This window comes from Symsagittifera roscoffensis, chromosome 1 (assembly GCF_963678635.1).
Source record: "Symsagittifera roscoffensis chromosome 1, txSymRosc1.1, whole genome shotgun sequence".
Taxonomy (NCBI): domain Eukaryota; kingdom Metazoa; phylum Xenacoelomorpha; order Acoela; family Convolutidae; genus Symsagittifera; species Symsagittifera roscoffensis.
The window spans coordinates 43,638,066-43,658,156 of NC_087062.1; the positions used below are offsets into that span (position 1 = coordinate 43,638,066).

Sequence of the window (20,091 nt, forward strand, 5' to 3'; positions counted from 1 at the left end):
AAGGGCGTTTTTCTCAAAATGAAGAGTACAGCAATAGCTTAGAATTTCACCGGAATTATCATACTGCAAATTATATTGCGAAGTTTGCAATCAAAACTGGAACCCAAAAATGGTTCATTATGGCTTTTTTTCAGTTAATCAATAATTACGCATAAATTGCTAAGTTAATCTAAACAAAACTCTAAAAGCCTCTCACACAGCCCAATAACTATTGAAAACATTTTTCGAAAGATTGAACGAATCGGTTGAAATTTGTTTTTTCGAGTCTTATATAATATAAATGACATTTTTGTTGTATCTGCTAAATTCATGGCTAGTGTTTATGTTTTTTCAAGCCTGTTTGATGCAGTTGCGTTGACGTGATACTCCTAATCTCTAGGTCGGAGCTTTGATTCCGGCCGAAAACGGGAGTTTTCTTTTTTAATTCCTACCTTTTTTCCTTAATTCACTATTCTAATTTTTCAGAGCTATATTTAACGGCTTTATTGCCTGTGTTTGCGGAGTGCAGCGTTGCCCGTGTATAGAAAATTCAAACGAAACGGGATTTTGTGTGAGGAATTGGTAATCGTAAATCTAAAATTTTGCAAGGAGAGCCAACTCTAGATATTTTAGGAGCAATATAATGATTTTCCTGCATTTTCAAATACAGAAGTAGTGACCACGATATGGAGTGCGCCTCCTCTACTCTTTCGTAAATTAGCTGTTTGCTCATAGAATTAATTAAAAATTCTAGAGCGAGGCGTGATTGACTTTCTGATTTTGGTGTTTAGGTTTAAGATTCTGGCTAATCAGTTGATGAGTCTGCAGTCGACGACGGAGATCAATCAGCAACTTCTACAGGACGTCATGTGAGTTTCTCTACGCACACCGGAAATGATGTAAATTTATAAAATTTCAGTGTTCTGAAAATGCTTTATGGCATTACGTGAAGTTAAGCTCATTTTAAACTTATGTAATCATCACTTATGTTCATTGATTTTTTCAGATCCGCAAGAACTGCTAATGCGAGCAACATAGGCGGCCTTTCTTCTCACTTCTCATCCACCAATATTTCCGTCGACAGTGACGCTGTTAGCAGTGCGCCTGAAGAATGATGATTAGAACTATTTTGGCCACGTGCACAAAAACTGATGAATCGAATCCTGTAATGTAATAATTTTCTTCATGATCTGATACCGTATTCTATGCATGAGATCGAAAAGCAGGCTGGATGTGTTCGTTTATAATGATATTGGTTATTGATGAAGTTTTAATTATAGAAAGAGAAGAACATTTAATTTTTTAAATATATAGTAGCATTTACTTCAATTCAATGTTAGTTAATTTTGAGTTCTTTCAAGTAATGACTGGATAAAGTCATCGGATGTCCTCAAAAGTAAGTCTGGAAAAAAGAGCTTTTATTCTGGTCTCTTAATTATGTGTAATGTTTTTAAACAAAAAATTCCATCAGCTGCAAATGAAAAGCAAATCTTTCTTAATTCTTGTTTGATAAAAACGTATAATGAAAATATATGGGATCGGGTTATTTTATTTTGAAATTGTGGGTGGAATTTTTTGACATAAATTTTTGAATTGTTGACATTCTCAAAAACAACCGTTCCAAAGCAAAAATGCTGAGATCAGTGGATAGAGCAGGTTAAGGGAAGATCTCCTGTAAAAGCGGCAACGCCAAATTTTTTTTTGCACAAAATTTATGTCCCTCAGAAAAGTCAAATTATCGAATTATCGATTTTTTTTTACCGTTTTTTGAAACTTTGATTTTTCTCAACAACAAACTGCCAGAATCTGAGATTTTTGGCTCAAGGAGTAGAAGGAGTTGTCGAAAGCCACCTTGTATACGCGGCAGCGCCAAATTTTCTGACACAAAAAGTTTTCGCCCTCAGAAATGTCAAATTTTCGATTTTTTTTCCGTTTTTTAATTTTTTGACTTTTCTCAAAAACTATCCTCCCAAATCAGATTTTTGGTTTCCATAGGAAAATGGTTGTGGGAAAACCCACTAAATAAATGGTAAATGGTTGCGCCTAAATTTCATACAAAAGTTATTACCCTCGGAAAAGTCATTGTTTTGATTTCTTGTCAGGTTTTTTTAAACCTTTTGACTCCTCTCGAAAACAACTCAATCTAATATCAAAGGTTCAATCACGGCAATAGTTTGTGGGAAGCCTTCCTGCAAAAGATGCTACGCTCTAAAATTTGTTCGTAAAAATTCTGAGAAAAATCTTTGGGAAAATTCCAAAATCACAAAAATTTCACTCTTATTTCAATCCGGACAAAATCCGGGCTGCTTCAAATTATCCGGACAAAACTTGAAACTTCAAGGGCGTTTTTCTCAAAATGAAGAGTACAGCAATAGCTTAGAATTTCACCGGAATTATCATACTGCAAATTATATTGCGAAGTTTGCAATCAAAACTGGAACCCAAAAATGGTTCATTATGGCTTTTTTTCAGTTAATCAATAATTACGCATAAATTGCTAAGTTAATCTAAACAAAACTCTAAAAGCCTCTCACACAGCCCAATAACTATTGAAAACATTTTTCGAAAGATTGAACGAATCGGTTGAAATTTGTTTTTTCGAGTCTTATATAATATAAACGACATTTTTGTTGTATCTGCTAAATTCATGGCTAGTGTTTATGTTTTTTCAAGCCTGTTTGATGCAGTTGCGTTGACGTGATACTCCTAATCTCTAGGTCGGAGCTTTGATTCCGGCCGAAAACGGGAGTTTTCTTTTTTAATTCCTACCTTTTTTCCTTAATTCACTATTCTAATTTTTCAGAGCTATATTTAACGGCTTTATTGCCTGTGTTTGCGGAGTGCAGCGTTACCCGTGTATAGAAAATTCAAACGAAACGGGATTTTGTGTGAGGAATTGGTAATCGTAAATCTAAAATTTTGCAAGGAGAGCCAACTCTAGATATTTTAGGAGCAATATAATGATTTTCCTGCATTTTCAAATACAGAAGTAGTGACCACGATATGGAGTGCGCCTCCTCTACTCTTTCGTAAATTAGCTGTTTGCTCATAGAATTAATTAAAAATTCTAGAGCGAGGCGTGATTGACTTTCTGATTTTGGTGTTTAGGTTTAAGATTCTGGCTAATCAGTTGATGAGTCTGCAGTCGACGACGGAGATCAATCAGCAACTTCTACAGGACGTCATGTGAGTTTCTCTACGCACACCGGAAATGATGTAAATTTATAAAATTTCAGTGTTCTGAATATGCTTTATGGCATTACGTGAAGTTAAGCTCATTTTAAACTTATGTAATCATCACTTATGTTCATTGATTTTTTCAGATCCGCAAGAACTGCTAATGCGAGCAACATAGGCGGCCTTTCTTCTCACTTCTCATCCACCAATATTTCCGTCGACAGTGACGCTGTTAGCAGTGCGCCTGAAGAATGATGATTAGAACTATTTTGGCCACGTGCACAAAAACTGATGAATCGAATCCTGTAATGTAATAATTTTCTTCATGATCTGATACCGTATTCTATGCATGAGATCGAAAAGCAGGCTGGATGTGTTCGTTTATGATGATATTGGTTATTGATGAAGTTTTAATTATAGAAAGAGAAGAACATTTAATTTTTTAAATATATAGTAGCATTTACTTCAATTCAATGTTAGTTAATTTTGAGTTCTTTCAAGTAATGACTGGATAAAGTCATCGGATGTCCTCAAAAGTAAGTCTGGAAAAATGAGCTTTTATTCTGGTCTCTTAATTATGTGTAATGTTTTTAAACAAAAAATTCCATCAGCTGCAAATGAAAAGCAAATCTTTCTTAATTCTTGTTTGATAAAAACGTATAATGAAAATATATGGGATCGGGTTATTTTATTTTGAAATTGTGGGTGGAATTTTTTGACATAAATTTTTGAATTGTTGACATTCTCAAAAACAACCGTTCCAAAGCTAAAATGCTGAATTCAGTGGATAGAGCAGGTTAAGGGAAGATCTCCTGTAAAAGCGGCAACGCCAAATTTTTTTTTGCACAAAATTTATGTCCCTCAGAAAAGTCAAATTATCGAATTATCGATTTTTTTTTACCGTTTTTTGAAACTTTGATTTTTCTCAACAACAAACTGCCAGAATCTGAGATTTTTGGCTCAAGGAGTAGAAGGAGTTGTCGAAAGCCACCTTGTATACGCGGCAGCGCCAAATTTTCTGACACAAAAAGTTTTCGCCCTCAGAAATGTCAAATTTTCGATTTTTTTTCCGTTTTTTAATTTTTTGACTTTTCTCAAAAACTATCCTCCCAAATCAGATTTTTGGTTTCCATAGGAAAATGGTTGTGGGAAAACCCACTAAATAAATGGTAAATGGTTGCGCCTAAATTTCATACAAAAGTTATTACCCTCGGAAAAGTCATTGTTTTGATTTCTTGTCAGGTTTTTTTAAACCTTTTGACTCCTCTCGAAAACAACTCAATATAATATCAAAGGTTCAATCAAGGCAATAGGTTGTGGAAAACCTTCCTGCAAAAGATGCTACGCCCTAAAACTTGTTCGTAAAAATTCTGAGAAAAGTCTTTGGGAAAATTCCAAAATCACAAAAATTTCACTCTTATTTCAATCCGGACAAAATCCGGGCTGCTTCAAATTATCCGGACAAAACTTGAAACTTCAAGGGCGTTTTTCTCAAAATGAAGAGTACAGCAATAGCTTAGAATTTCACCGGAATTATCATAATGCAAATTATATTGCGAAGTTTGCAATCAAAACTGGAACCCAAAAATGGTTCATTATGGCTTTTTTTCAGTTAATCAATAATTACGCTTAAATTGCTAAGTTAATCTAAACAAAACACTAAAAGCCTCTCACACAGCCCAATAACTTTTGAATGCATTTTTCGAAAGATTGCACAAATTGGTTGAAATTTGTTTTTCGAGTTTTATTTAATATAAATGACATTTTTGAAAATCACACAAAGTTTTATTTAAGTGATATTCAAGCAGCCATAGGAAAAACAACCATAGGAAAAACAACCTTTTGAGCAGCCATAGGAAGAACAAGAAAAGAAATTCAAAAGGCACTAGAAAAGAGATATGTAAGCAAAAGGGACATGAAATGGATATAGATAACTTGATGCACTGAGCAATTATGAACTGAAAATTTGCTGGATTTATATCATTGTTTTGTTGCATATGCCCCGCTTTTTAAGCACCGCTTTTCTATATGTTATTTGACCTTGACGATGAAAACTGTTAATTGGCGTTGATGGTCACGCACAACCGGCTGGCTTTCTGGTCTCTCGTATATTTCAGTGTCTCCTACCTAGCTGTATGCAGCACAGTTTCTCTCCCATCCTTTGGTTTCTTGAATTAAAATTACCAAGGTAATCTAAACAAAAAACCAAACGCCTCTCACACGGCCCAACAAAGTTACTGAATTGATTTTTTTAAAAATTGCACAAATTGCCTAAATTTTGTTTTAAGCAAAGATTTAGAGTTTGATACAATAAAAATGACATTTTTAAAAATCACGCAAAATTTTATTTTCCTTTACAGATTTTTGGATGTTCTACCTTTCTAAAACTTTGTTAAGTTGTGTGAGAGTTGTCTTTTGATATACATGTTTCATCTGTAGTTTTTGCATAAATCTTGATTAACTGAAAAATTAGTAATTGAACTTAGTGATTCCAGTTGAAATTAAGTGGCTTCTTAGAACTCGTTCTTAAGTGGTTTTTCCTAATTTCCTAATTGATTATATTGAGTTGCTGGTAGGAAGATTTGAGCAAATTTTGGATAAAAGTAAGATGAGAATGTTAGATTTTGCTTAAAATGTTTCTTAGCCGAACAACAATTTACTTATCTGAGTTTTTGTGTGCACCTGTTGGCAGTTTTCTTGCTGTGCTGCGCAACTATAAGGGGTCTGTTCAATCATCTTTGGTCTTCTTAAGATGCGTAAGCTAACATGCCCTACTGTATATCAAGTTGCACGAAATTTTTTTTTTATATGTGACAAGGTGCTTGGTGAACAGAAATTTTCGAACCCTATTTACACTTGCGATAAGCATGAGTATAACAATCGGATACTAGACTTTTTTCCCGTAAACAACTTTGTCCACAGTATGACTGAAGTTTGTGGTCATCTCCAAATGCATCTCTATTTCTAAAGAACTTGCACGTCTTACAGCTGTAATTCAACAGCTGGCTTCAACTGCTAAATTGATAATTTTTTATAGCTGAAAAAATTTCTAGATGCAATTTTTTTGTCGGCTTATGGGTTTAGAACCAGTTTTTGTCGGCTTACTTGCCGGTTAAATTTTTTCTGTAAATTTTGATAGATTTTTCAAATACTTTTTTCTTCATTTGCATGAGGGTAAATATAGTTTATGGTTTTCTGGTTTTTATAAGATCCAAAAGTTTCCCAATACTATAAAAAAAAAATTGTGTTTTTCGGCTTGAATTTTGTTGAATGCTTGTTTTTCAATTTTTTTGTTCTAAAAGTGCCTGAAATTAGTTTAAATTTAAGTTATTTTTACTTAGGGTTTGAGAAACTTTATTTGAACTCGATTCAAGTTGATGGTCTAACGTATTCTTTCAAGATGTCAAAAAAATTTGATTAATTTCAAGATTTTTTTGCAAGACTGACTCGACTGTTTTGCCTAAAAAGGAATGTGGCGGCAAGTTCTGCACGAGATCCAGGAGATTGGTTTTTTCTAGCTGAAGTTTTTGAAAGAAAAATTTTCGTTGTTTTTGATTTCCTTTCTTTGCGGTTTCTTACGTTTTTGTTGTGATCTAGCTCTTTTACCGTTGCGCACAAGATTCATAACTTATCATTCTTGATGTAAATGGGTTATTTCCATAGGTTTGCTGAGTTTTTTTAAAGATTTTTGTTAAGTTATGCTCTGTGGCAATTGTTCAAGTTTTGTTTTTCGTTTTTTTTTCTTTTGGGTTTATATAATAGCAATTAGCGAATAGGGCCTTTAACCCCCGGTTTTTTTGTTGGATATGCAAATTGTTTGGTTGCAAGATTTAATTAATAGTTTTCGAGTAAATTTAGAATTTTTGTTTCTCAATTATTCGATTGAAATTTTTTCTTATCGTTACGTCTATTGGTTATCAGAAATAAATGGATATAGTTTAGCCCAAATATTTTTTGTTTTGAAGGTAATTGATGTTTTTAACATTTGCAATAAAATTGTCCTTGATTTTTTAGCCAACGATTTTTTCAACAAAATGCGTTCAAGTTTTTCAAGCTTGAGACTCCTTATCTTTTGATTTCTGGAGATTTATTGTGTATCGCAGATGTTGCGAAGCTCAGCTTTGCCTCGGTGTAAAAAAGCAACAAAAGTTCGTTAGGTATATATATTAGAAATAGAAAAACCACGAAAATAGAAAAACCACGAAAATTTTTCTTTCAAAAATTTCGGCAAGAAAGAACCAAACTCCTGGATCTCGTGCAGAACTTCCCGCCACATTCCTTTGCAGGCAAAACAGTTGAGTCAATCTTGCAAAAAAAATCTGGAAAGTTATCAAATTGTTTTGACATCTTGAAAGAATACGTTAGATCATCTACTTGGATCGAGTCCAAATAAAGTTTCTCAAACCTAAAGTAAATTTAACTAAAATTTGAACTTATTTCAGGCACTTCGAGAACAAAAAAAAATCGGAAACCATGCATCCAAAAAAAACTGACAATGTTTTGCAAAAAAATTCCAGCCGAAAAATACAAAAAAATTTTTTTAATCTAAATAGAAAAATTTGGATCCTATAAAAACCAGAAAGCCATAAACTTTAATTACCCTCAAACAAAAGAAGAAAAAAGTTGTTGAAAAATCTATTAAATCTTACAGAAAAAATTACCCGGAGAGTAAGCCGATAAAAACTGGTTCGAAACCCATAAAACCGACAAAAAAATTGCATCTAAAAAAACTTTTCAGCTATAAAAAATAATCAACTCAGCAGTTGAAGTCAGCTGTTGAATTACAGCTGTAAGACGTGCAAGTTCTTTAGAAATAGAGATGCATTTAGAGATGACCTCAAATTTCAGTCATACTATGGACAAAGTTCTTTACGGGAAAAAAGTCTAGTATCCGATTGTAATACCCATGCTTATCGCAAGAGTAAATAGGGTTCGAAAATTTCCGTTCACCAAGCACCTTGTCACATATAACAAAATTTTTTCGTGTAACTTGATATACAGTAGGGCATGTTGGCTTACGCATCTTGAAAAAGACCAAAGATAATTGAACAGAACCCTTATAGTTCCGCAGCACAGCAAGAAAACTGCCAACAGGTGCAAACAAAAACTCAGATAAGTAAATAGTTGTTCGGCTATGAAACAGTTTAATCAAAATCTAACATTCTCATCCTAATTTTATCCAAAGTTTGCTCAAATCCTCCTCTCAGCAAGTCAATGTAATCAATTATTTCGATGCTCTTTTGTGGATAACAAAAAGCAAAAATTATTCAGGATTTAGGATTTTTTGTCTTTCTCCTGGTAAAATTTTTTTCTCAAAACTAAGAAAAACCACTTAAAACTTAAAAACGAGTTCTACGAAGCCACTTAATTTCAAGTTGAATCACTAAGTTCAATCACTATTTTTTCAGTCAAATCCAGATTTATGCAAAAACTATTGATAAAAAATGTAAATCAAAAGACAAAATGTATTGCTTTCATATCTCTTTTCTTTTGCCTTTTGAATTTCTTTTCTTGTTCTTCCTATGGCTGCGTCTAATATTGTTTCTCACGTGTTATGGTTCCTGTGGTTGCGTCCTCAACGAGATCGAATTCTTAGTTCAACTACAAAAAGTAATAATAACAAAAGCTGCTTAGAATTTCAGTTTTCATGGTGCAAATTATTTTTTCAGTTAATCAAGATTTATGCAAAAACTATTGATAAAAAATTTATATCAAAGACAACTCTCACAGACCTTAACAAAGTTTTAGAAATGTAAAACCTCCAAAAATCTGTATAAGAAAATAAAATTTTGCTCGATATTCAAAAATGTCATTTTTATTGTACAAAACTCGAAATCTTTGCTTAAAACAAATTTCAACCAATTTGTGCAATCTTTTAAAAAATTAATTCAATAATTTTGTTGGGCTGTGTGAGAGGCGCTTGGTTTTTTGGTTAGATTAACTTGGCAGTCTTAATTCATGAAACCAAAGGATATGAGAAACTGTGTTATATATAACAAACCTGAAATCATTAATTATGCACGACGCCATGCTCTTGTTACTGCCCTTGCACAATTGTTCCACTAGTTGTCTAAAATTTTAAGCTGAAGTATCATTATTTTTCTATCCCTGTTTTATATAACATGTTTTCTCATGCATTATATGTTTTTTTATTCACAAAAAATTGGTTGCATTTTTGATCACAGTAGTAAAATCACTGGGCAATAATTTACATCAGCCATTAGCGTACTAATTAAAATTTATTCCGAATTTATTCTGAAATCAAATTTATTGTAATTGATTTAAAAATGAGAGCGCAGTCTCTTTAAACTCAAATTTTCATGTATATTTTTTATTTGAAGTAAGTTGTTAGTAAGAAAATAATAACTGCTCTTTGGCCACTTCTTTTATTAGCAATAAGGCTCTATTAACAAAATTAAGGCAAAATAGAGGAGCCAGAGAGTGCAATGAGCGATGGTTTGATGCAGATGAAACTGCATGGACTTTTTGTTGGTGTTACCCTGATCCGAATGTGATCGATACACCAAATTGAGCAGCACCATTTTTGACGTATTTCCCAAACCCTTCCTTTGATATGAAACTAAACAATCCTTTTTCCATCTTCTCCAGCGCAGGAGAAAAGTCCATTTTGAAGTCTCGTCTGTAAACCTCTTTCTTATTGGGATCTTTCAGATAGATTGAGACAACTAGCTTCTGACCTTCTTGAACCTTCTGTCTGTCGCCATCTCTGTTCACAACTGAGACACACACAGACACAGACTTGTCAGTTTGATCTCCAGTACCATTCAGAAACACCTTCACAACCACTACGCAATTGATGAAAACGTCTCTTTGATCATGCTTCACAGCTTGTCCACAACCAGCACCTGTTTGCTTCTTGGGAACCTTCAGATTAACAGGACGAACTTTTAATGCCGCAAGCTCTTTGTTCCCTTTTATGTTTTTGTGTTCCGCAAACTGTTGAAGTAACTTGACCTTCTCTGCCTTGATGTAAATCATGTTTTTCCTGGTGATCACATTGGTGAGGATGGGCGTACCTGCTTTCAATTTGTCGCTTATGATTTTGTCTAAGATCGCTATTAGAGTCGTCTGTTCTTCTTGGATTTGATCTTCACTACAAAAACTGGGCGCACTATAACTTTTGGCAAGCGTTTTCTTCCAGTTTCCATGTTCTGGACTTTCAGTACAGTTGAAGAATCGTTTTCTGTCTACTTTGGTTGCTGCCACTTTGCTATCGAAAGCACACTAAATAAAACATTGGTCAGGTAAGGTAAGGTTTAATACATTTGGCTTTGCTTCTGACCGGCGATATTATTTTAATCCCAAACGCTACAAACAAAGCCGGCACACGGGCAAAATAAAGTCACGGAGAAACCTTTGCTGATCATAAAATTGAAGTTAGATAACACGAATCAATTAATGAATTTATAAATTATAGACAAAAAAGTAATAGTTGCAGTTTGGCTCAACGGACAGTTTAACTCAAAATTAAATTTGAATAACTCAAAGTTTATTTGAAATTAAAACGGAACTTTTTCATATTGCATCATGCACGTTATACAAGACTTAACAGACACCATAAACAGAAATGCACCTCTGAAAATAAACAACAACAGCTGCGTGTCATCGTGATGCAATTTCTCATCATGTCTTGAGCAACTGGCAGTAATCAGATTTGCAGGGGGCATTATTTTAACCATGAGATATGGTTTACTTTGGTATTAGGTAACCGTATTTGGTTCTCGTATAGGAGGACTAGATGAGGCTACCCCAAGGCAAGTCATATCTCATTGTTACAACTATGGCCCCAGAAAATTGTGACCAGTAGAAAAGCTTTAAATGATTTTGTTAGTGCTGAAATTCAAACATAGACAAATGATGTTCGCTCAGTGCTTGAAAATACTCACCCGTTTCAGAGAACCGGCGCTTCTTATTTGCAATGATTTGACAGCATGCGAGAAGACGACTTCAGTTTGAGGATCCTTCATATTAATAATAATTGTAAAGGTAAATTAATGTTGATCATCTTTTCACAAGTATTGCATCGAGAACCGTATATTCTCTTGGGTTGATATAAGCACAAAGTTCAAAGATTCAGTTGCACAATATGTTTTAACTAAGTCTAAAGTTAATGTTTCGCAAGAGCAATGCCAAGGAAGTAGAACCGGTACAAGATGGTATCACTTAATTGTATGCAGTCGAGTCGGTCAACCAAAGTTTATCCAGCGGTTCAAAATAAAATGTTTTTCAAAAAACTGCAAGTACAAAACAGTCCTGAACAAAAATTGTTCAATGCAAAAAACAAAGTCCGAAAAAACAATCCAATCACACAAGACAGCCCAAGCCCATTTGATTTTTTTGACCACTATATATTGACGCCGATAAAAAAAATTTTGCGCTTTGAATTGTACAGTGGTCAAATAAATAACGATCAAAGAACCGAATATCAAACAATAAATCAAACGATTTTCGAAGGCGCTCAAGTGTTGTTCTTAAGAAGATGAATTTAAATTTTAAAGGTGAAAGAATTGTACCCCGGCATCAAAACAAATTTTCTTATTTTCCAAATAAATCGAAACTTGAGAAAATAGGAGAACAGGTCGATCAAGGGTACCTTCAATGAGTTCAACTGCAAATGTTTAGCCGAGGAAGTAAAAATTTCTACGTGCATGGTTTGACGGTTTCAACATACCTTTTGAAACCTCGCAAAAAGTTTGCACTTCTTTTTTTAAAGAATTTTCTAAAGTGAAATTTTCTTGATGTCTGCAGTGGTTTATCACATTTTAAACTGATAGCTTTATCCAAACTTTTATATGCATATCCTTCAAAGTAGCAGCTAAACTTTTTTAGCGCAAGGTTGGTTTTGCTCAACGTTAAATGGTTTTAACTTATTTAAGCACTGCCAAGTGTTTGCAAATGAAATATTTTGAGCAATTTGGCTTTTATTGGCTGGATCAGGAAAAAGCGTCATTTTTTTCACTGCATTAATTTCAACGTTTCGCTATTCTTGGCTAAAAATCAGATGTTGTTTTCTGGGTAGCTTAAGTTTTTTGGTTATTGGTATTTATCATCCGTCTGAACTAAAATACAAAACTGAACTTTCACAAGCAGAAAATAATGTTATACAAATTATTTCTAAGGTTCTTAGCAGCTTTTGAATGAATTGATTTCTTTACAATGAAATTGTTTTTGTGGGATGTTTTTGAGGTAGTTTTATTATGTAATTTTTCTCAGGACTGTTTTGTTTTGGACCGTTTTGTGTAAATAAGGCTGAAAATAAATAAACTAGAGTGCGCATATAAAAATTAGTTTAAAAAGCACGAAAAATGTTCATTGAGCGTTATAATAGTATTATATATTCTAAAGCTCATGTGACTAGTGTAAATATATGCGAAAGTAACTATTTTATTTGACTATTAAAACTGGACGTTTTTCTTCAAGATGAAATTGAAAAAAAAAACTATACTACAATATAACTTAGTTTTAAAAATTAATCGTTAAAAATCAAAAGTAATGTTTTATTTTTCTTTTGACAAAATATCAGATATGAGCTTAAGTTTTGCTCTTCCGAATGAAGTCAATTCAAAAACCGTTCCTCTATTGGATTAATACTTTGGTTGTGTTGGATGGAATAAACAATTTGTGCCGCAATAATGAAAAAATGAGACTAACAAAATCAAAAATAACTTCTGAAAAAAACAATCATAGAAAAAAGATTTTTCAGTTTCAGAGACTTCTGACAAAAGATTCTGAAAAAAGAAAGTAAGAACCAACATCGAAAAACTGCTTTTGAAAAGGCATGCAAAAATATGATAAATAGCAAGCGGGCATATCTCTTTGACCGGTAAACCTTCACAAACGCAGCTATCTAGTGCAATAATAAGGCGGCCAAACTGCTTGTCAATGAACGGTTTTAACTTACAGTAAAATATAAAGCAAGCGGGGACCGACCTTTTACCAGACCGACCTATTACTAGAAAAGTTATAACATGGACCTTTTACCAGACTCGACGAACAAATTTGATTGAAAGATATAATAACGCCGTTTAGTCTGGTTAAAGACAATGTTTTCACGTTTTCTCTGCCAAGTTGTGTTTGATCTAAACGCTTCCTTTTCGAATCTTCCACTAATTTAAAATTTTTTTTATTGAATTATTGCATTGTGGCCTGTTAAAAGGTTGGTCTGGTAAAACACCTAGCCCCAAAAGCAAGCATGTTTATACCACGACCGTATTTCTAGTTATCAATTTCGAAAATAACTCAAAGGTGTGTGATAATATCTAAAAACAAGTCTTTCCCATCACATCTTTCAGCTTAGTAGTAAAAAAGTTATAGCACTCAGTTTGTCGATTTTCAATTGACTTCAAAACTATCGCTCTCATTCGAAAGTGCTTGTTTGTATTGTCAGTGATAAACTAAGTGCTGCATAGAGTTACGAGATTTTTGTAAATAAAAAAGCATCCACTGATGAGGTGGAGGGGAAGGGGACCATATTTTATTGGGATTTATTGCGAGAAACATCAACAGTTGTACTAATTTGGGCGCTTTTATAAAAAATGGTTTCAGGTGAACTAATTCAAAAAATCGACCTATTTTTGAATTGATCAGGTTTTGAAGAATGTGATGACCATATAGATTCATTCAGATTTTCTTTTACAAGGAAACTTCACTGCGTGGACATCAATCCAATTATCTTAAAATTACCAAGCAACTTTGCCTGTTCTACAGTGCTGATTTAAATCAACCGGACAAAACGCGTTAAACTTGTAATTTAAAACGCATTTTTCTCAAATTGGGTTGAGTTTAGATGAAAACTTATGAAGACAAAACTTGCTTAAAATTTTAGCAGATTTAATATGGTAATTTGTTTTGCAAAATTCGGTACCGAAATTTTACCCCAAAAATGGGTCATTTTGGCTTTTCTTAGTTAATCAAAAACTACGCTGAAGTAAGCCAGTCGATCACAGACATAATTATATCAAAGTGAGCCCCTTACGTAGCCCAACAATATTTATGAAGGGTATTTTCTCCAAAATATTGTATAAATTAATTTATTTTTGTTTGATAGACAAAAAAGGTCATTTTTACTATATAAAATACCAACTTTTTATTTAAAAACAATTTTTGAACCATTTGCATTTTTGTTGGAGAAAATACCCTTGTTAAAGTTTGTTTTGTTGGGCTACGTAAGGGGCTCACTTTGATATAATTATGTCTGTGATCGACTGGGTTATTTCAGCGTAGTTTTTGATTAACTAAGAAAAGCCAAAATGACCCATTTTTGGGGTAAAATTTCGGGCCCAAATTTCGCAAAACAAATTACACCGTATTAATGATGCTAAAATTTTAAGCAAGTTTTGTCTTCATAAGTTTTCACCTAAACTCAACCCAATTTGAGAAAAACGCGTTTTAAATTTCAAGTTTAACGCGTTTTGTCCGGTTAATTTAAATCAGCACTGTAGCTTGAATGTGATTGATAACTGCTCGATTGAAACTTAACTTTTTCAATACGCAATTAATCAAGCCTTCACAGTCGTTCCAAATGGAGTTGACTGGCAAACAAAAATTAAAAATTAAACGAGACTGCTCGTATCACGGCGAAGCCCTGAATGTTCCGACTGCCTTTTAATGTTTAAGGAGCGGTAATAACCTATAAAAATAAAACGTAATAAAAATGAAAAAAAAAAACTAAAATTTGATTTTTTTTCAGAAATCATCACCCCACACGCCATATAAAGTACAAAGCGATAGATATCGCTCCTAGTAACAAATCAATTATGGCAAATAAGCTTCTTCCAACTAATTTGGAACAATTTCTAAGACGGATTAAATCTCCGCTTACGCGTTAATAGCGCGAATTGTATCACGCGTTAATTGTCCCAAATTGGTCAAAATGGCCAAAATGTCAACCTTTAAACCCTCATAACTTCACGAAAAATGATCACAGGTGAAATACCTTTTCAAATTTAAGCTCAGGACAACAAAAGGTTTCGAATGATAAAAAAATACCGTCAAAAATGGCTAGTTAAAAAGACGAAATTTGTCTGAAGAAAAAAAACCCGCCCCGAGCACAAATATTCCGTTACTTTCGTATCAAAAGTCGGAACAAAAACTTTACTCAGAAGGACTTATCAGAATTGAAACTAGCGGCAAAAACTTAAAGTGTGAGGAATCTTTAGTTCAAAAACTTTATTCAAGACCAGCTAATGAGCAGTCGGATTTTTCAAGTTTTTAACTTTTTTATTATAAAGCAGTTTCTCAGTTTTTTATTATTTTTTACCAGCCGCTCTATTAACGTTTTTTTCGATTGCGACCAGCCCAATAAATGCCTTTAGATATTCGTTTTTGTCCCAAGTCAATTCATTGTCTTGTATAGCAATTCGTTTCATGAATCAGGTTATTGTTTCTTACGACAGTATATTCAAAACAAGACTGCTCGTATCAGGGCAAAGCCCTGAATGTTCCGACTGCCTTTTAATGTTTAAGGAGCGGTAATAACCTATAAAAATAAAACGTAATAAAAATGAAAAAAATATATAAAATTTGAAATTTTTTATGAAAAGCATCCCCCCGCACGCCATATAAAGTACAAAAGGATAGATTTCGCTCTTTGTAACAAATCAATTATGGCAAATAAGCTTCTTCCAACTAATTTGGAACGATTTCTAAGACGGATTAAATCTCCGCTAACGCGTTAATAGCACGAATTATATCGCGCGTTAATTGCCTTAAATCTACCAAAGTAGACTTTGGACCCCCAAAACTTTACAAAATGATCACAGGTGAAACAGTTTTTCGAATTTAAGCTCAGGCTAAAAATACTTTTTGAACGATTTTTTTTTAAAAAAAGACCGTCAAAATGGCTAGCTCGGGAGCACAAATATTCTGTTACTTTCGTTACGAAAGTCGGAAAAATTACGGTTCAATGTTTGATGCTTATTAACTTCAGTTCTCTTCTGTTGAGAGGGGGGGACTAAGGGCATGCGGTATGGAGAAGGGGAGGAAAGTAAACCTTAGTGGTGATGTGGAATAAAAAAATTACATAAGTTTCAAAGAATTTTTAAACATTTTTGAAGAGAACAACTTGTTGGCTTTCGCATTTATTTTAAATTACGAACCAAACAGCTGGAAACATTTGACTTCTATCGATTTAGTGTGGAAACATAAATAAAACACTCAATTATATAAAAGCATTTGACACTGTACATTGTTTCAGTTTTAGTCAATGAAAAATCACTATAAATGAGATTGAACCTTGAAACTTCAGTGCGGATAAAAGTAAAATAAAAATGTTGACCAGCTGTTCTCAAAGCATTTCGTTTTCAAAATATCAAAATTTAATTTGAATCACATTTCTTTGAACCAATTTTGTTTGAGTGACAAATAAAAATGGTCACTTTTTTCAAAAAGCAAAATTTTTTTTTCAATCAAAACTTTTAATACATACTCTGGAAGTTCTTTTAACCCGTTCAAATTATTAGTAAAAGTTGATTTTTTTTCTGCGTGCATTGATTTTTTGGTCATTTTTTTTGATAAAAAGTGGCTCTGTTATGGAATTTTACATTCAGTTTGCTGAAAATGCAGTAGACCGTATTTTCTTCTTTTTGGTGAATTGCTAGGAATGACAACAATTTCAAATTAATCAGGATAAAAAGAAACATAAATTGCAAACTTTGCTGGCCAAACTGTAGAAATAAAAAAATTCCGGGTGTTTTGAATTGTTCATTTTGTTTGATCGACTGAACTTCTTTGGGCTGGTTCTTCTTCTAAATGGTGCTGGTTCTTTTTCTGTGCTCAGATTGCGGTTTGGTAATCTGCTTTAAGGAAAAAAGTCCCCATTTCATTCTTTCTTTACACTAATTTTATGCATCTCGTTTTTTCTGCTTTTGATTTTTAAAAGCATTTATCTGCAGACTCAATTTCCTATCTGCAATATAATTTTTTTTAATATGTCAGAAGTTTACAACAAACGTCAGAACTATTCATTCCTTAAGATGACAACAAACTGAAATCGAAAAAAAGACCTTTTCAGAAAAAAAACATGCATGTACTTGAGTATAATATGCTCCTCATAGATTTTCCTTCAAGCTCCGTAATTCATAGATTTACCATCAAAATTATGACAAAATTTTTTTCATCTATTTACTTTTCGATGATGGAGGTTAAAAATTTGTTTAAGAAAGCTTATTTGCCTCAAATTGCTTGTTACTAGGAGCTACTTTTATCATTTTGTATCTTAATTGTCGTCTGGGGGATTGTTTTCATAAAAAACCTCAAATTAAAATAAAATTAGTTTAATTTTATTATACCTAATTTTTTCATGTTTTTACTGAGACGGTTCAAATATCTGCTTACGCGTGACTAGCGCAAGTTAGATCGCCCGGTAATTGTCCTAAACTGACCTAAGTGGCAATATTTGAACCCCCAAAACTTGACAAAAAAGACAGGTGAAACAGTTTTTTGAAGTTAAGCTCAGGGTAACAATATTTTTGAAAGTTTTTTTTTTAAAAAAAACCGTCAAAGAGGCTAGTTAGAAAGTCGAAATCAGTCTGAAGAAAAAAAAATCATCGCGAACACAAATATTCTGTTACTTTCGTTACAAAAGTCGGAATAATTACGGTTCAATGTTTGATGCTTATTAACTTCAGTTCTCTTCTGTTGAGAGGGGGGACAAAGTGCATGCGGTTTGGAGAAGGGAGGAAAGTAAACATTAGTGGTGATGTGGAATAAAAAAATTACATAAGTTTCAAAAAATTTTTAAACATTTTTGAAGAGAACAACTTGTTGGCTTTCGCATTTATTTTAAATTACGAACCAAACAGCTGGAAACATTTGACTTCTATCGATTTAGTGTGGAAACATAAATAAAACACTCAATTATATAGAAGCATTTGACACTGTACATTGTTTCAGTTTTAGTCAATGAAAAATCGCTATAATTGAGATTGAACCTTGAAACTTCAGTGCGGATAAAAGTTAAATAAAAATGTTGACCAGGTGTTCTCAAAGCATTTCGTTTTCAAAATATCAAAATTTAATTTGAATCACATTTCTTTGAACTAATTTTGTTTGAGTGACAAATAAAAATAGTCACTTTTTTCAAAAAGCAAAACTTTTTTTTCAATCAAAACTTTTAATACATACTCTGGAAGTTCTTTTAACCCGTTCAAATTATTAGTAAAAGTTGATTTTTTTTCTGCGTGCATTGATTTTTTGGTCCTTTTTTTGATAAAAAGTGGCTCTGTTGTGGAATTTTACATTCAGTTTGCTGAAAATGCAGTAGACCGTATTTTCTTCTTTTTGGTGAATTACTAGGAATGACAACAATTTCAAATTAATCAGGATAAAAAGAAACATAAATTGCAAACTTTGCTGGCCAAACTGTAGAAATGAAAAAATTCCGGGTGTTTTGAATTGTTCGTTTTGTTTGATCGACTGAACTTCTTTGGGCTGGTTCTTCTTCTAAATGGTGCTGGTTCTTTTTCTGTGCTCAGATTGCGGTTTGGTAATCTGCTTTAAGGAAAAAAGTCCCCATTTCATTCTTTCTTTACACTAATTTTGTGCATCTCGTTTTTTCTGCTTTTGATTTTTAAAAGCATTTATCTGCAGACTCAATTTCCTATCTGCAAAATAATTTTTTTAAATATGTCAGAAGTTTACAACAAACGTCAGAACTAATCATTCCCTAAGATGACAACAAACTGAAATCGAAAAAAAGACCTTTTCAGAAAAAAAAACATGCATGTACTTGAGTATAATATGCTCCTCATAGATTTTCCTTCAAGCTCCGTAATTCATAGATTTACCATCAAAATTATGACAAAATTTTTTTCATCTATTTACTTTTCGATGACGGAGGTTAAAAATTTGTTTAAGAAAGCTTATTTGCCTCAAATTACTTGTTACTAGGAGCTACTTTTATCATTTTGTATCTTAATTGTCGTCTGGGGGATTGCTTTCATAAAAAACCTCAAATTAAAATAAAATTAGTTTAATTTTATTATACCTAATTTTTTCATGTTTTTACTGAGACGGTTCAAATATCTGCTTACGCGTGACTAGCGCAAGTTAGATCGCCCGGTAATTGTCCTAAACCGACCTAAATGGCAATATTTGAACCCCAAAACTTGACAAAAAAGACAGGTGAAACAGTTTTTTGAAGTTAAGCTCAGGGTAACAATATTTTTGAAAGTTTTTTTTTAAAAAAAAAACCGTCAAAGAGGCTAGTTAGAAAGTCGAAATCAGTCTGAAGAAAAAAAATCATCGCGAACACAAATATTCTGTTACTTTCGTTACAAAAGTCGGAATAATTACGGTTCAATGTTTGATGCTTATTAACTGCAGTTCTCTTCTGTTGAGAGGGGGGACAAAGTGCATGCGGTTTGGAGAAGGGAGGAAAGTAAACGTTAGTGGTGATGTGGAATAAAAAAATTACATAAGTTTCAAAGAATTTTTAAACATTTTTGAAGAGAACAACTTGTTGGCTTTCGCATTTATTTTAAATTACGAACCAAACAGCTGGAAACATTTGACTTCTATCGATTTAGTGTGGAAACATAAATAAAACACTCAATTATATAGAAGCATTTGACACTGTACATTGTTTCAGTTTTAGTCAATGAAAAATCACTATAATTGAGATTGAACCTTGAAACTTCAGTGCGGATAAAAGTAAAATATAAATGTTGACCCTCTGTTCTCAAAGCATTTCGTTTTCAAAATATCAAAATTTAATTTGAATCACATTTCTTTGAACTAATTTTGTTTGAGTGACAAATAAAAATGGTCACTTTTTTCAAAAAGCAAAATTTTTTTTTCAATCAAAACTTTTAATACATACTCTGGAAGTTCTTTTAACCCGTTCAAATTATTAGTAAAAGTTGATTTTTTTTCTGCGTGCATTGATTTTTTGGTCCTTTTTTTGATAAAAAGTGG

At 32.9% G+C, this 20,091-nt stretch overlaps 1 protein-coding gene and 2 long non-coding RNA genes across 3 annotated transcripts; 2 read left to right on the forward strand and 1 right to left on the reverse strand.

Annotated features, from left to right (window-relative positions):
• Positions 1–444: 444 nt before the first annotated feature.
• Positions 445–1,204, forward strand: LOC134856756 (uncharacterized). The gene is made up of 3 exons (XR_010164842.1): positions 445–691; positions 771–848; positions 986–1,204. It is a non-coding gene; the product is annotated as an uncharacterized LOC134856756 (long non-coding RNA).
• A 1,673-nt stretch (positions 1,205–2,877) lies between these two features.
• Positions 2,878–3,596, forward strand: LOC134856793 (uncharacterized). Its single transcript, XR_010164846.1, has 3 exons — positions 2,878–3,008; positions 3,088–3,165; positions 3,303–3,596. It is a non-coding gene; the product is annotated as an uncharacterized LOC134856793 (long non-coding RNA).
• A 6,055-nt stretch (positions 3,597–9,651) lies between these two features.
• Positions 9,652–11,180, reverse strand: LOC134856758 (uncharacterized). The gene is made up of 2 exons (XM_063873028.1): positions 11,064–11,180; positions 9,652–10,401 (listed from the first exon to the last, which is right to left on the reverse strand). The coding sequence occupies exons 1-2, from the start codon at positions 11,142–11,144 to the stop codon at positions 9,652–9,654; spliced, it is 831 nt and encodes a 276-aa protein (XP_063729098.1). The 5' UTR covers positions 11,145–11,180.
• Between the last annotated feature and the right edge of the window lie 8,911 nt (positions 11,181–20,091).

Bases quoted from the DNA above. Each gene is read 5' to 3' on its own strand.
- LOC134856758 (XM_063873028.1), bottom strand. From the start codon at position 11,144: ATGAAGGATCCTCAAACTGAAGTCGTCTTCTCGCATGCTGTCAAATCA. The intron at 10,402-11,063 runs GTGAGTATTTTC...TGTTTTATTTAG, and splicing joins GCGCCGGTTCTCTGAAACGG to TGTGCTTTCGATAGCAAAGT.